At 40.4% G+C, this 16,003-nt stretch overlaps 1 protein-coding gene across 2 annotated transcripts in view; it reads right to left on the bottom strand.

Moving 5' to 3' along the window:
* Positions 1-16,003, bottom strand: part of GPR176 (G protein-coupled receptor 176) — a 33,463-nt gene that overhangs the window by 17,157 nt on the left and 303 nt on the right. The window contains exon 2 of one of the 2 annotated variants that reach the window (XM_054275681.1): positions 15,371-15,784. In XM_054275681.1, the coding sequence (XP_054131656.1) occupies positions 15,371-15,599 (229 nt within the window). In that variant the 5' untranslated portion in view covers positions 15,600-15,784. Of the gene's footprint in view, positions 1-13,228; positions 13,289-15,370; positions 15,785-16,003 lie in introns of those variants that run through there. The other variant, XM_054275682.1, reaches the window with a different exon arrangement.

Genomic DNA, 16,003 nt, shown 5'->3' with positions numbered 1-16,003 from the left:
GACAGGTTTTGAACATCTCCAGAGAAGGAGACTCCACACTCTATCATGGCAGATTGTTCCAGTGTTCTGTCATCCTTGAAGTAAAGGAGTTTTGCCACATATTCAGATAGAATTTCCTGTGTTTCAAGTTGTGCCCCTTCTCCTGTCACTGGGCACCACTAAAAAGAGTCTGTCCCCATTCTCTTGACATTTGCCCTTAAGACATTTATATGCATTGATAAAACATATTTTCAAAACATACCCTCTTGATTCATTTGTGATGAAGGTTACTTGAATCTTTAGATCACTTTTATTTCACCATTACACTCATTTGTATCAGCAATGCCCACAAAAACAACTTAATAAATACATTCACAAATACAAATGTAAAATCACTTCATAATAAAACAGCACAGTTGTATTATTTGGATTTGGAATGTGTTTGGGTTGTTTTATTAGAATAAGTCACTAGGAATAAAACCAGCACTGGAAATGAGCAAATCACATAAAAAATATATGATAAATGAATTGAAAAATAAGGAAGTGGAATAGTTTAAAAAACCCCACCAAACAGTAGTGCATATGGTGAACAATGTCATATAACTAAATTACTCTCAGCTTTTGTTAACAAACTCTCAGGCTTGTTATCACTGAAGTTCCAAAATCAAACCATCACCACGCTTACACTAAGAAAATACTATGAATGAATCTTAAATACAAGTAAATGAATATGACTTGTTTTTCTCATGTTAATTCAATCTAGGACGTTTTATTCAAAAAACTTATCAAGAAAAAGGTATTCCAGAAATTCTCTTTACCTAGGAGACATTGTAATAAACCATTATTGAAGTACCAATACAAGCATCAGTAATGCTTAATGAGGAGACACTCAAAGAACAGCACAATCCACTGTCAGAGGTTACCTCGACTTTTTCTGATTTTCCAGTGGGAGACAACCCATTTTCAGTAACTGTTCAAAACAACTTGCTTCTAGAGTGTACTGGGGAACACCACATGAGAATCACTGTGTAAACTTCAAGGGTGAGTTTAATACAAGCAAACAGAAGGCTTCACTGTGATAATAATTTAAGATTGCATAACCGTAATAATCTCTCATATTTTAAAAATTATATAAATACAGCAGGAAAAATAGCTGCTTCTATATGATAAGAGAATAATATCTTATAAGATGCTTTCATTTTAGCAAACTAGCATATGGATTTCTTTCGGATTCTGTTGAAGCAATCCCTTTTTTTTTTTTAAAGGTATTTATTACCATCAGATTGCAACACTCCAGTGCTTTCCTAGAAAATATTCTGCACAGGAAACCATATGACAACCCTTTGCCCTGCCCTGCTCTGTACACAGAAGCCTGTAAATGCTCCATATCCATGATCCACTTGGCTCTCTGTGCTAATACTGTAAGAGTGACACAAATTGTAAAGCTGCTTTAAAAGCTTTAATGTATGAGAAGTGCATTCAGAAGCAACCTCTCTTCTAAGAGCACAGTAAAGAAAGCCTTCAGCAGTCAAGTAACAAACTTAAAATTTACACAGTATGTGATCTAGACTGAAAGTAAAGAAAGAAAAAACAAAGTGCCCGCAGCGTTTTAGTGAGAGGCTACAGTTGCCTCTGGAGCCTACTCAATTAAAAATTAACTGCAGAAATTAGCACTGTAATGCTGTCAAAAAAAATCACTGCATCAGAACTCACAGGCATTGTTAAACCCTGACGTGTTCAACCATGGCTCCTCTGAGCTGCTCAAGAGAGCACAGTGGAACTGCACCCTGAGGAGAGCAAGGCATCCCGGCCTGCATCTCCAGCAGGATTTACATGACTTCCCTGATGCCTGTCAAATTGTTTCTAGTGCAGATTATTAATTTCTTTGTTCATGCCTCACTGGTCCAACAGCAATCAATCAAAAACTACTGGTATTTTAAGGACAGGAAAGTTTATTTACTGCTTCAAGCTTTATTGGCAAAACATGCTAATAAGGATGGAACTGACAACTACAATGGCTATATAAATTTTTCAGAAAGCATCTATTGTATGCATCAATCAAAAAAAAGTATTGAACTATTAATGTTTGAGTTGTATATACATTACTGGCTTTAAATTCCTGATTAATAGCCTATTTATAATAGTCTTAATCTGACAGTACAGAGTGGTTAGACTAAACAATGTATCCATTATTTCACATTTGATTCTCAGCATGTCTGAGGGCTTAGATTTTTTTGTTTGTGGGTTTGGTTTGGTTTTTTGTTTGTTTTGGTTTGTTTTAAGAAAAGTAGCTCTTCCAGATGAAACACATGGCTAGTGATTTCTACTACAGAGGGCATTACAATATGATGGCAGTCATTTAGCTTTATTTTTTGCAATGTTTTGAAACACACAGACCATAGATGCACCTGCCTGGCTACAGAAAGCTCCCTTATAGGCATCAGTACAAGCCACTACTCTCTCAAGGCTAATGTGACTTGATAATGATATTCTGAAAAGAAAACGGAAATTAAAAGTAAATTTTATATTGCCATACAGTAAGAGAATTGGGGAATGAACCAATGGACTATTTTCATTTTTTGGAAATGAGGAGATTTAATTGGGAAGCATTTTTATATATTCTGTTTTTGCCATCCCACTGATCCCAGGCTGCCTGATTTATGAAGTAGTAGTGAAATATTTCATAACTAGCTTCCCTTTGCTGAGATGATAGTGTATCTGTAGGAAATACCAGAATATTATAAATTTATGTTTATCTTAGAAAAGATAAAACCATAACACAATGCAAAACCGAGACCTGAAGCCACTTTTGATCCTCGAAGCCAGCACTGCCAATGAATTTGGCTGTCTCAATACTTACTTAGAGGAACATGATCATAAAGCTACACCTTGCTGTCCCCTCAAACATGCTAAGCCTGTGACAAGTCCTGAGAGGAAAGCAGGACTTGCAGGTCATCTCTGACTCTCCCTGCTATGGACAACAGAATGAAGAGAAAATGGGCAGTTTTCCTCTACTCTTCCATGAGGTTAATAAATCAAAGTAATGCAACCCATAGAAGAAGCAGGCAGGTGTTTTTTTTTGGAATACAAAAGCCGGGGGGGGAAGGGAGAGAGGAAGAGACTTCCCTCCTGTATGCGTCTCACACATGGCAAGTCCAAGCTCTGCTGGGAATATTAAGAGAGTGTCAGCCTCCCAGAGACACAAAGTGAGAAACTGCTCTGTATTATCCTGATCACCATTTCTAATTCTCTCTGCAACAAAGGACGTAAGCCAAGCTTTTAGCAGATGCTTCTTGTGTCACCAACTCACTCCTTACATCACCTGTCGTGCCCCCAGTGTGATCAGCACTGACAGATCCCAGTGTTCCTCTCCACAGCCTGACAGAGGAATCAGAAGGCATTGTCTGGTTAAATTACATTTCTTCAAATATCACATTTAGATGAATGATGTACATTGATAGTACAATTACCAGATTTCCACTGCTCTGAAAAAATATAAAAACTGTCATCCAATGCAACTGGCACTGAAATTATTTCCCTCCTCTATTCTAACTTATGTTAACTGATTTTTTTACCAATTCTACATTACTGAGAAACAGGACAAGTATTGAAAAAGAAATGTGCAGCTCTGCCTCTTTGTCCACACATATAGGGTAATTTTACAATGACTTTTTTATTTCTAAGCATTCTTTATGACATTTAAAAACATGAAGATTCTCAAAGACCATTTTCATGCTGTATTTGTTGGCTACCAAGGATATTAGCGGGTAATTTTTTTTCTCTAAATCCACTTTCTTTCAAATGCTTTAAAGCACTTGAGCATATTTCCTCTCTACCTCTAGTCTACACAGATGGGACAGAGCAGTTCTGGAGCAGTCACTGCTCCAGACATGGCACTGAGCTTCCTGGCACCTACTTTCCTTTGTGCGAGGAAAACCAAAGCATACTCCCTAAGAACTAGCTAACATACTACTAGTCTGAGACTCCTATTTCATGCTGCTGTCGCAGCAGTTACCATGCCAAAAACAACAAATCTAAAAAAAAAAATCTATGACTGCATTCAGGAGGTTTAGCACCAAAACAGTAAAAAGGCTACAGGAAAAAGGAGCTGTAAGGAGATGTAAAAAACTCTTTGGTCTGCCTGCTTCTTTTCTATAGACCAAGGTAATTTTGTGCAACTCACCTTCATATCTACAGTCAGATTTCAGTCTTTATTCCAGTTCTTTACAGGTTTTGCAACAGAGTTTAAAAAAGCACAGAATTTTTTTTATTGCATGCTTCTGTGATGATCTCAGTTTATAATCAATCTTAGGGAACCCCTAAGCAGCAGCAAATTGTTTAAAAGATTTTCCATATCAAGGCAGAATTATTCCATATAGTGGTAGTGTCTGATTAATCAGAATAACTAAAAGCACTCAACAACCAGCAGGGATTTTCTAATTAAGACTCTTCCAGTGTAGTGAATCATTTTTCAAACAAAAATTTATTATAAAATAAGTTGACTGAAACATGATAGAAATGTGTAGGAGGGAGAGGGGGTATGTGCATGTAGGGAGGGTAGGTTTACTAAAATCAGAAGTATATGAATATTTTCTTTCTAGAGCTTCCAAAGGTACAACCTGTCCATTGTCTACAATGAGAGACCACAAATAGGAGGAGTATTGAGATGAGATCACAGTATTCCCTAAGAAGCCATGTTACCTTTGGAAGTCACTTATGTCCCAGAGGAGGATTCTTTGGGTGGGTGTCCCAAGCCTAATACTCAGCAGATGGTGACCATCCATCTGTATGGGTTCTCAGGACAGACAGCCAAAACTCACTCATCATTTTGAACAATTTCAGCTGTATGAATCTCTATGCACATCACAACCATTGCTCCTTCTGCTACCTTCACATACTCTGGCTTCTTTTACTCTTTCCTTTGCTCTCTGGACTTTAGAATCCCTTTTCTTCTACTGACTGTGTTTTTAAAAACAAATTTTAAAAAAGGATGTCTTTGTTGTCCTATTACAAAGGCTTGTTACAGTCAGAGAAATTTTAGTGTGGTGGCAATTTATTCTTTTTTTCAAATTAAAGTGCAGACATAGAATACTGAATACTTAATAGAATACTTAACCAAATCTTACACGAACACTAGAGGACTGCAGTGGATGAAAATAAGGATAACAGATAACAATTTTTATAAGTGGAGTAAAAGAACATTCTGTAATAGACTATTGAGTTCTGCAGCTTTTTCTGTAAGTATAATAATAATTCTGCTGACCTGTACATGATGTTCCTTTCAATGTCCTCATTTTCCATTAATGCATCAATGTTTGTGTGGACTAGGCAAAATAAGTCTCTATCTTTTAAAATATGGGCTCAAAAAAAGCCATGGACATGTCAGAGAACAGTATGTTGTATGTGGCAACATCCCCCTGTAATTCCCTGATGATTAGCAGTCATATACACAGTGTTACTGTACACATACAGGTCCTCTCCCAGACTTACTTAGGCAAGATGGAGACACAACATGTCAACAACAACAAAAAAAAAGGATGGATGCTGTGTGCAGGCATCACAGGGTATCTGTGCGCGCCAAACTAATAGGGTGAATGCTTATCTCTCTGTGCTGGGAGAACGTGTAACAAAGGGCAATCACACAGGGCAGGTGGCACAGCTGTTTTGCCCAGGAAAGAGAGGAGCAGGGGGAAGGCCAAGCAAGACAGGCGAGTTTGGCCCTGGCCTGCTTCCTTTGGTGGCTATGGGCTCTGGGTAAGTGGGAGTTTGGTGAGGCTACTCCGAGCATTTGCCAAGCAACTACATCTTAATTTACTGCTAAGCACCTTACACAGGCACCACCCTACAGTGCAGCAGGGGGACAGCAATCTTAGTCACTGAAGCAAAAGACAAGCTAAATTAATAAAACCTTTAAAAACTAGCATGTTAAGCTCAATGTGCCGGCCAAATTCCAAAAAGAAACAATGTTATTGGCCAGAGCACAATATATGTGATTACCTGCTCAGGGGCAGAGAAATCCCTAATTCAGACTGATACAATCCAAAGGGGTTGTAGCTAATGCTCCTCTGAAAAAGAAATGTGAAATAAACAGCCTGATACCACAATGGAAAAGGCAAATCAGACAATTCTTTCTCTTCTTGATACTCCCAAAAAATTACAGCTATTAAACTGAAAAAAAAAAAAACCACCCTACCTTAGTGGTTTCCACTTGTTCGAATTACTTCAGGCAATAGCAGAAGAAAATGTATTTTAGCCCCTTTTATGACTGACTTTTTTGTTTGTTCTATGGTATCAAAGAAATTATCTAGTTGTGCCACACAAAATATAGGTACAACAAAAGTAAGGTGTGCTGGGGTCTGGAAACATGCCAAGTGACACAAGGTTTGTGGGCAAAGATATAAGAGGTTACACAAGAAGCAAGATCACTTTGTATTTTATCAGTCTTCTGGAAGAAATTCATGAGTCTTTGTATGGAATTGCTTTGACAGACAAGAAAATAAGTCAAAGGTGGTAGAAAAAAGCAGAATAAAAATAGTCTCTGTTTCCCAAACAACTAGAGGCTTTTTTCCCCATCCCAAGAGAACTGGCAGAACAGAAGGAAGGACTGTATTTCCTAGGATCCAGACTATTTGTAATGGAAAGGAATGTCAATTACAGCATAGAATATCCTAACTAATAAACCATTTTAAAAGGCAGCAGTCCACAGTGATCTCCCAGCAATCGCCAATGACAGCAAGACCATGAGCAGAGAATAAGACAATCAGAGCTCTCCCTGCCATCACCATTCCAGCTTCACTGCTGTTTTTGTTACCACCATAATGCCATTTGCATTGTCTGGCTAAACTCATGCCTTACCATGAGAGGTTACACAATTTCCTATTCAGCCAGCCTTTCAGTCCAGGATATTTTCCTCATTGCAATGTTTCCGTGGAAGCTGTCTGACTACAAGGCACCAGCTCTTCTCCCTGCTTCCAGCAGCTAAATCTAATTTAAAGATGCTAAAAATAAAAAAGGCTTACATGTAACAGTACTGTTCAGAAAACAAGAGGCTGTATTTCCTGCAGGGAGAGCATTTAATCAGCAGTGAGATGAACAAAGGTACAATACAATAATTGTTTCACTAGTATTTCTGCCATTTGCAAACTTTCTAGCAGTACCTACCCCACTATCAAAACATTTTGAGAACTCTTTCCTCGTTGGATATTGAGACAGCAAGTATAGGAAACATAACATGGAGAAATCCCAAGTCTTTGGGCATCCAATTTAGCTATTGCCCCAGCTATTGACCTCCCATACTGGACACCCAAGACTATTTAGAGTCATTTACAAATTCTGTGATGGGATCAAAAACAAGTGCAACAGGAAAACAAAACATTACTTTGGTAATATGGAAAATTTTCCTTAAATATATATAGGATGTAAATAAAATCCTTTTTTTTCTCTGCAAAGTACTTCAAATTGATATTCCCACTAGTATACATCTCCTATATGATCTCAGAGTCTCATCTTAACCAAATATCAAAAAGAAGTGTCTTGTAGCCTATATTAGGAAATATTCACCTCCATGAAGGAGCAGGGAGACAGCAAGTGTGGGAACTTTAAAATCCTACTCAGAGAAAGGATCTCCCCTCCCAAACCCTCCCCAGAAAACGAGACTATAAGCCAAAGCCGATAACACGGATTTTATTTAACAATGTATGTGAGGTAGAAGGAAATAGAAAAGAGAGAGGGAGCAGTGGAGAAATCAAGTAGAAATAGTCACCACCTGTGGATCCAGTGATATTCTGTTGGTCCTTCTTCACCCTGGGCTTCTCAGTGGTGGGGGTCCCAAGGTCATTCAAAACATTTTTCTATTTATACATCCTAGCAAACAAAGGAATTAATGCTCATTGACTACACAGTTCTCTTATTCTGTTGGCTAAATTATTTCCTCGCCTCTAAGGCTAATAAGTGCCTTAGAGGTGCTTATTCTTTCTCTTCTTTTGAGCTGGTGGGCTGTGAATTGGTGGTTGCAATGTGCCCCTGCCAGAATTATCTTTTAGGGAATCTGAGCTGATTTCAGCACAGTTGCTGAGTTGGCTGTCCTTGAGGCTTGTAAATCCAACATTATTTGTGCCCATTACCAGTGATAGATTCTTCTCCCCAAGCTTTTCTAACACATCCCTTGGTCTGAGATAACACCTGGACAATAGCATCCCCTTTATCTTATCTCAAGTTCCCACTGTGGTGACTTATCTTACAGTCCAAGCTCCAGGTATCCAGCCATGGCGGTTTGGAAGGAAAAAGTGCGTGAGATCAGAGGGAAAATGAGATAAAAGGCATCTATAAATCAGCATTTAGTTCATACACTGGTCTGTCCACACCCTGCACCTGATCAGCACAGTCTGTCCCACCTTGTCATTATACTCCATTGCCAACTCTTCTCATGGGTGAGGAGCTCTCTCCTCCATGGAGCTGTGAGCAAACAGAAATCCAAGTGCAGTAACTGGGGAAAGACCATGGGACATCAGGGCTGATGCATCAAGATGGCAATGCCTGGAGAGACAGAGAGTGAGCATTTGTGTGGGTGTGTGTCAGTGTGTGATCACGACCGAACACCAAGCCAGACCATCCAGCAAGAAGGAGATGCTCAGGAAGCCAGTGCTAGTGTGGCCATAGGTGTGATCCAGATAACCAGGGGGGACAAGAGGGCTCTGCGAGTTGGCCAGCAGAGGACCAGGAGCTCCAAACTAGCTCCTGGAGAAAGCCATCTACATCTGTGTGTCTGTGTGTGAGGCAACTGGGAGACAAGAGGATCCCAGGCCAGCTACTGGGCAGACTGGGAGTCTAGGACCAGCTGCTACAGAGTGATCCATATTGGCTTATATGTCCATATACTTATATATTTTATACTAATGGGCTTTCATCCTTCCCCAGAGAGGGGAAGAGGATGAGGCCATTGATACACCTTGTTTCTGCCTGAATGCTGCATTTTCTTTCTGTGTCAGTCTGTGTGTCTGCTCATGGGTAATAGGTATAGATGTATTGTTTGCACGTGTGCCTCTTGGGAATGTGTGCTCAGCCTTGCTGTTGCTCATTCTGAGGAAATGGAGCTGTAGCAGGAACACCTCTACTGGCCTACAGGATTCTGCAGCACAGCCAGCACCTTTTGTGGAGACGTATACCATTTCCTAGATCTTGAAAAATGTTCTTCAGCGGCAAACGTACTTTTTCCAACATCACAGAAAAAAGAAATTAAAGATGAACAGAACAGGAAAAAAACCCCCTCATTTAAGAGCTCATGACACCTCCCTAATAGCAAGCCACTAAATGAAATCTCTAACAGAACTAACACTATTTAAAATTCTAGCTAAGTGCGTGGGTTCATTCATGCCTGAAACACTAACTTACTGCCCATGACATCATTACAAAATCTCGGATCTAGATTTTCACTGAAGTTCTAAACAATGGAGTGATACACACCAGCAGGTGTTTCAGCAACTGTAACTCACAATAAAAAGCAAATCATGACATCCAGTCACTTAGTTAAAGAGCTGTGGTTCATAGCTCTCATTAAAGTGTTCACAGGGGAGTACAGACAGTAAAATGACTGGTAAGAATCAGTTTCTCCCTAAACAGCAGCAGTCTGCAACTTCCTCACGAGGGGAGGCAGTGGGGCAGGCACTGATCTCTTCTCTGTGACCACCAGCAACAGGATCTGAGAGAATGGCCTGAAGCTGTCAGGGAAGGGGCAGATTGGATATCAGGAACAGGTTCTTCATCCAGTGGGTGGCTGGGTACTGGAACAGACTCCCCAGGGAAGTGGACACAGCAGCAGAGCTCAAGAAGCATTTGGAAAATACTCTCAGGCACATGGTGTAACTCTTTGGGCTGTCATGTGTAGGACCAGGAGTCAGATTTGATGATCCTTGTGGGTCCCTTCCAACTCAAGATATTCTGTGATTCTAGGATAAATGGGATCAATGGCTGTCTACAAGGCAGGATATTCTGTGATTCTAGGATAAATGGGATCAATGGCTGTCTACAAGTTTAACATCCTTGACACACATGATTTTTAGAGACATTGGTTAACCCCCCCAATACATGTCTGAGGAAGTCTTCATCACACAGTATCCCCACAGTATCAGGCATATGCATTTCAGGCATAAATCATTGCATCTCATACTTCCAGGCTAGGTAAAGGGCTGTTTCCCCAAAGCCTCTTTTGAAAGGCAGCAGCAGTGCTACCTGAAGGGCCCCCAGCCAAAGCCAGACAAGGCGCCTCCGCAGAAGCTCGGGGAGAAGAGAGGTCTCCATGGCAACAGGGGCCCCAGCACTCTCACAACCCCTCTTCTTCATCCTTTCCTCAAACTCAATTTTTCTTCCAAAGAGAATTGCTTAGCAGTTCAACTGAACACACACAAAAAACAAAAGCACAACATCTCTTCCAGGTTGACTTTACCAAGGTGCATCCTGGACTGGACTTAACTGCTGCACAGTCCGTGACTCCTGAGGCTCAGAACCACCCATACAAAACTGCAGGGGAAAATTATTACTACAATGTTATGGGACTGCAAGATGGTAATACTATGCAGTTAGTAGTACATGCAACCACCACTCACAGCATCATTTGCCTGATGCTTCCTTTTAGACTTGATTTTCAGTCACTTTTTGTTTTGCCAAACTTTATTTCAGCTAATCAGGAACTAAATTAATCTATGCAAAGTTCCTGCTTTAGAAGATTTCATCTAGGACACTTCTTATAAGTGTGATACCAGTGAAACAAAACATTATAATTCCCATCCCCAGACCTTTTTGTTTCTTACCATCAGGTAACTCTACCCTTTTCTGTGGGCATAGCTATAAATTTTGGCTGGAGCTCTTGCAGACATGATCCTCATTCTTTAAAAATTCTCTCAGTCTAGCCTTGAGTCATATATCTGCAGTATTTTTTACTTCAAGATTCCCTGTTCCATTCTTTACAGAAGATGCCTATGACAAGCTTTTACTAGTAGCTATTCAAAAATAGATATTCTATTCCTTATGCTAACATACATTTGCCTTTACAAACATTAGGCAAATGTTTCTTACCTAGGCTGTCTTACTTCAGGTTTGTACCCCATAAGGGACCTATCCCTTTAAAAATTAGTTGCTGCAATACTGTTTTACATCTCTCTGCACAGATACCAAGACAAGGGGAAGATCAGTTTCAGGGGCAGAGGGAGACTGGGAAATCCTCATGAAAAGGGGCAAGCCTGTCCTGGGAAGGCAGCAGAGGTTCACTTTGCACACCTCTTTCAAAGCACATAATTTTCCTTCAAAACATGGCTGGAAACCAGGAGGTAACCAATCTAACCCATGGCTTTCCAAAAAGCACTATAAGCACTGAAATAGAGTTGAAACTTTAGCAGAGCATCCTCAGCCTTTCCAGTTAAATTTCCTTCTGTATAGGACAGATTTAGGAAGCTGAAAGAGCAAATAACATAGAGCCTAATTCCCCAAATCTCAAATAAGGCACAGATCTAAAATGTCTGGGAAAGCTTCCTGGATTTGGGATTATGTGGGATACAGCTAGTAAAAAATGCATAGAAAGTAAGATGCATATTCAGTCTGGGGAGTAGACATCAGCACTGAAGACATTTCCTTTCTCGTTGTAAATTGCATCAATTTTGTGTGTGTGGATTTTTTTCCTAAACTACTGATAATAATTATTTTTTTTAAGAAGAAATTCAGTTTTATATAACATGAAAATTGTGAACATACTCAGCCTCAGGAACAAATGTTGATTCTCAGATCTTGGAAATATGAAAAGAACAGAAACTCCAAACCAGTAAAGAGGAAATTTCAGTTAGATATATGGAAGAATAAACTGTGAGGGTGGTGAGACACTGGAACAGATTGCCCAGGGAAGTTGTGGATGCCCTGTTGTTGGAAGTGTTCAGGGCCAGGTAGGATGGGGCATTGAGCAGCCTGCTCTAACTAAGGGTATCCCTGCCCATGGCAGGGGTGATAGAATGAGATGACCTTTAAGGTCCCTTCCAACCCAAACACTTTTACAATATAATTCTACAATGGGATATAATCTCACCTAAACCTGACATGACATGAGCATTCAGTTAAAATTGTCAGTAAAAACACAACTCATAAGCTCCTCTACTTATCTGCCGTGACTATATGTGCAGAACTAAGTAAACCGTGGGAAAACCATGTTCAGAGAGAGAGCCCACATCCTCATCTGCCTCCAAACTCTTATTTCTGGTCTTCCTTTCCCTTTTCCTGAGAAGGTGCAATTGTCCACTGCATTTCACCCATCATTTTTATCTCCCTTTCCAAGAAAGCTCACTGTGCACACTGGTTCCAAGAGCTCTTTGGAGACCCTCTTCATTTCCAAGATCTCACCCTACTGCTCACACTCAACTGAAAGAGGCTGCAGCCACCTCTAGTGACCTCTCCCCACCAAAACTAAGAAGTGATACACTCTCTTTCTTCTTTCAAAGCTGAAGTAATAATTAGTCTATGCATACTGATTCCTTCTAATGGCAAAGAAAAATAGCTTGCAGATCAGTATTGCTGTACTCCTATATTCACTGCAAAACTGATCTCAGGAATCTTCTTTGATAAAAAGAAAGCTATTAAAACTTTAGTTGCTTGGAAAGGGAGCCCTGTGTCATTCCAAGCTTAAAATAAAGAAAAAAAAAAATTTGACTCTTCCTTGCCTTCAGCAGATATAATGAAACACTCAAAACAGCACTGTTCTGTCATATCACAGTGAGAACTAACACAAATATTTATCCTAGTGTCCCAAGTCTTCCCACAGGACTTAAATAGAGGTCTTAAATGGGAGAAAAGAAAACCATAACAGGCATCTCTCTCACAGCTGAAAACATTCTTGTGCGCAGCAGGGACCTAAATTAAATTCACAACACCAACTGCAATTCTTCCCTCTTGCAGGACCTGGACCTCTCCATGCTGTACACTCCTGCTGATGTCAGACCCCTGCAATCATTATCAAGACTGGGTGAGTCATATAGGTTTGTTCCATTTCAAGCTGAATTTTTTTCCTTTAAAAGGGTAATTAATGCTGTTTTATCAATAGCAAAGTGCCTTGGGCATGCACTGATGATGTGAAATGCACAAGCTGCACATCCACCCAAACCAGAAAGGATTCAAACCCACACATCCTACCCCTGAGGGCCGTGACCCCATCTCAGGCTTTAGGGAGAAGGACTGTCTCATCCACCTACTAAAGGGCTGCCCCTCTGGGACTCACCAGAGCAAAGAACTGCTGTTCTGCAGTTTAACTGAGGGGCTCACATGATGGAGAAAAGAGCTGGATGCCACTCATGCTCCAAGGACCATGGCAGAGGATAAATGACAACAGCATTCCTGGAAGCATTAAGTGTGAGGCAAATACCCAGCTGTTATCCCTTGGTGATGCAGAGATTCTATCCAGTGTGTGAACATCCAAAACTCCTGGCACATATGAGAGATGTGGCTTTTTTTCCATTCAGTAAAAAAGAAATAGTAGTAATTCATTGGGTTGATATGGGAAGACATTTTTAAAGACTCCAAAGTTCTCAGCTGTTATGATACTGTGTATCATCAATGTTTTAAATTAGCACTTCAGGGACACAGGGAGACTAGTAGCAAAGGCTACTAGTTTCAAAAAAATAGTTTAGATTGGTTTCCATCACTGTAAATGCATAAGGCCCACTGCTAACATTTGTCATTGGACTAGTGCACTTTCATAATTAAGAAAGTATATTATTTCCTCCCCTGTTTAGCTCTTTGACAGGCCTGGAAAAGTTATTGATCTGGAAGTTTCATCAGCCTCCCAGCCATTTAATCAGCAAATAAACCCCTTGTGACATTTTGAAATGTTTTCTTCATGTCTTGAAAACAAATTGCAGGAGGGCCAAACCATAACTTACATTAATCTTGCAAAATTTGTACCTATGGTATTTTTTGGTTGGTTGGTTTTTAAGAACTCCTAGCTGCTGAAGGAATGACTATGTGATAATGTCTGTTTTCTTCTTCAAATAATTTTGGAGGATCCATGCTCATGAAACAAAATCTGGACACATGACTTAAATTTATTCTCTGTAAGGTTCAAAACCCAAAAAAAGAAAGAATTAAAAATCTGACTTTCCTCATCTAGTCTTGTTATTTTAGGACACTGTTTGCTGGCTATTGTTTTGTGCCAGGTACTACCCAACATACAAAAAACCACAGAGTACCTATGATATTAAGAGTATCCTTTCCCCACAATATATGCTAAGAAGAAAAAAAAGCAAGAACCATGAGGATTATCTCCACTGCACAGAGGAATAGTTGATGCCAAAAAACTCAGTGATTTACAGTAAGAGCCAGTAAGTGCATCATTGACTGGGACTCAACACTGTTCCATGGCAATGCTTATCATCTTAAAACTTATTTAAGGAATATTACATGTTACCAAAAGGATATAGATATTAGAAGTTATTACCATGACCACAAAAATGGACTTTAGCATTACTCAGGGTCAGGAAAATCCAAAAGGTCCAAAACAAATTCTTGATAAAATGAGCCAATGACCATCAGCAAATTCCTGATTAACTCCCTTGAGAAAAGCGGGGTGCTTTCTCACTCAAGCCCTGTGTGTAAAGCCTTGAATGATTGAGGTAGTAGTGACATTTTACTGAAATCCAGCTTACTTATCTCCCAAACAGTGCTAACTTGGCTCACCATAAGGTTTATTTTGCCTTGGATTTTTGTTTTGGAATTTTTTTCTCTTTTTTTGCTAATAAATGCACATTTGTACATATTCCTAACAAAATTTGGTGTAAGCATCGAGAAAGCAAATGTACACACATTCGTAAAATTATATAGCAATACCTTACAACCACATATGATTCAAATGACAACACATATGATCCTACTGTAAAGTAAGATTGCACATGGTTATACGTATTTATAGTATAAAGTATTTCTAAAGGATTTACTTAAAATCTGGGGGACACAAATGCCAAATTACTGCAGAGTGAAACATAAATTCAGCAAAACTTGTTTTAAAACACTCCACACCCTTGTTTATGTTAAAGAGAACAGATCCCATTGCAGCTGAAAATAAACATGTCATGAACCCATCTAAATTTTGCCCGTTTAAATTCTAGTAGAGAAGGTTACTAAGTAATACATACATCCAATGTACGAGTTCTTATCCATGACGAATACATTTTATGGCAACACCTTTTACACATCAAAACCTACAAGGAACTTTAAATCATACACCTGAGGACCAGAAATGCAGCAAGAAGAGTCACGAAGGCAACCAGTGATGCCAGGTACCTTTTGGTCCGCAGTCCCTGACCACAAGGATTTAAAACAAAAATAAAAATAAAATCAACCGAGAACTCCAGCAACTCTCACTCACCCAGCAAAGAGCCCACAAAGATGACAACCTGCACGGTGGTGGTGAAGTGCCGGTAGCTCTGCTCCTCACCGTGCTCCTCGCTCTTCACGGCGCCCGCCTCGCTGACATTCCCGCCCTGCCACACCATCTGCCCGGCCGAGGCGCTGCCCGTCTCCAGAGCTCCGGTGACAGCCTGGGACGGGGCATGGTCGCTTTCATTCACCAGCACCCAGCTTCTGTCGTACCCCATGGCGAGGTTCCGCCTTCCTTGCTGCCCCCTAAAACACAGGTTGTCCGGCCCTTGTCTTTAGTGAATGAACGGAGCCCACAGGCAAACAGACGCTTCTGAGGATAAAGCCCGGTCTCTGCCTCTCGGAGGCATCTTCACCACATTCCTGTGTCCCGAGAAGCAGGGCTGGCTGTTCGCGTTGTCACCTAGTAAGTCATGACAGCCAGTAAACAAAAACAGAAAACAAGCCAGGCTTCTGCTTCCGATCAGCTGTGCCATAGTTTTTTCTTCACCCCGCCACAGGTCTCCTCAGCATGTTTTACCGCAATATGCGAGAGAAGGGATCGCACTCCCCAGAATCACACCCCGCACCGCAGCTCATCCTCCCTCCGCTGCCGAGGGTCGCGGCGCGGCCGCTGCGCACA

The sequence above is a fragment of the Melozone crissalis genome, unplaced genomic scaffold (genome assembly GCF_028551555.1).
Source record: "Melozone crissalis strain CALT ecotype California unplaced genomic scaffold, PUWL_Pcris_2 ptg000018l_1, whole genome shotgun sequence".
Lineage (NCBI taxonomy): Eukaryota > Metazoa > Chordata > Aves > Passeriformes > Passerellidae > Melozone > Melozone crissalis.
Note: the sequence above shows the minus strand (reverse complement) of the source record. Positions and strands in the feature narration are given on the sequence as shown.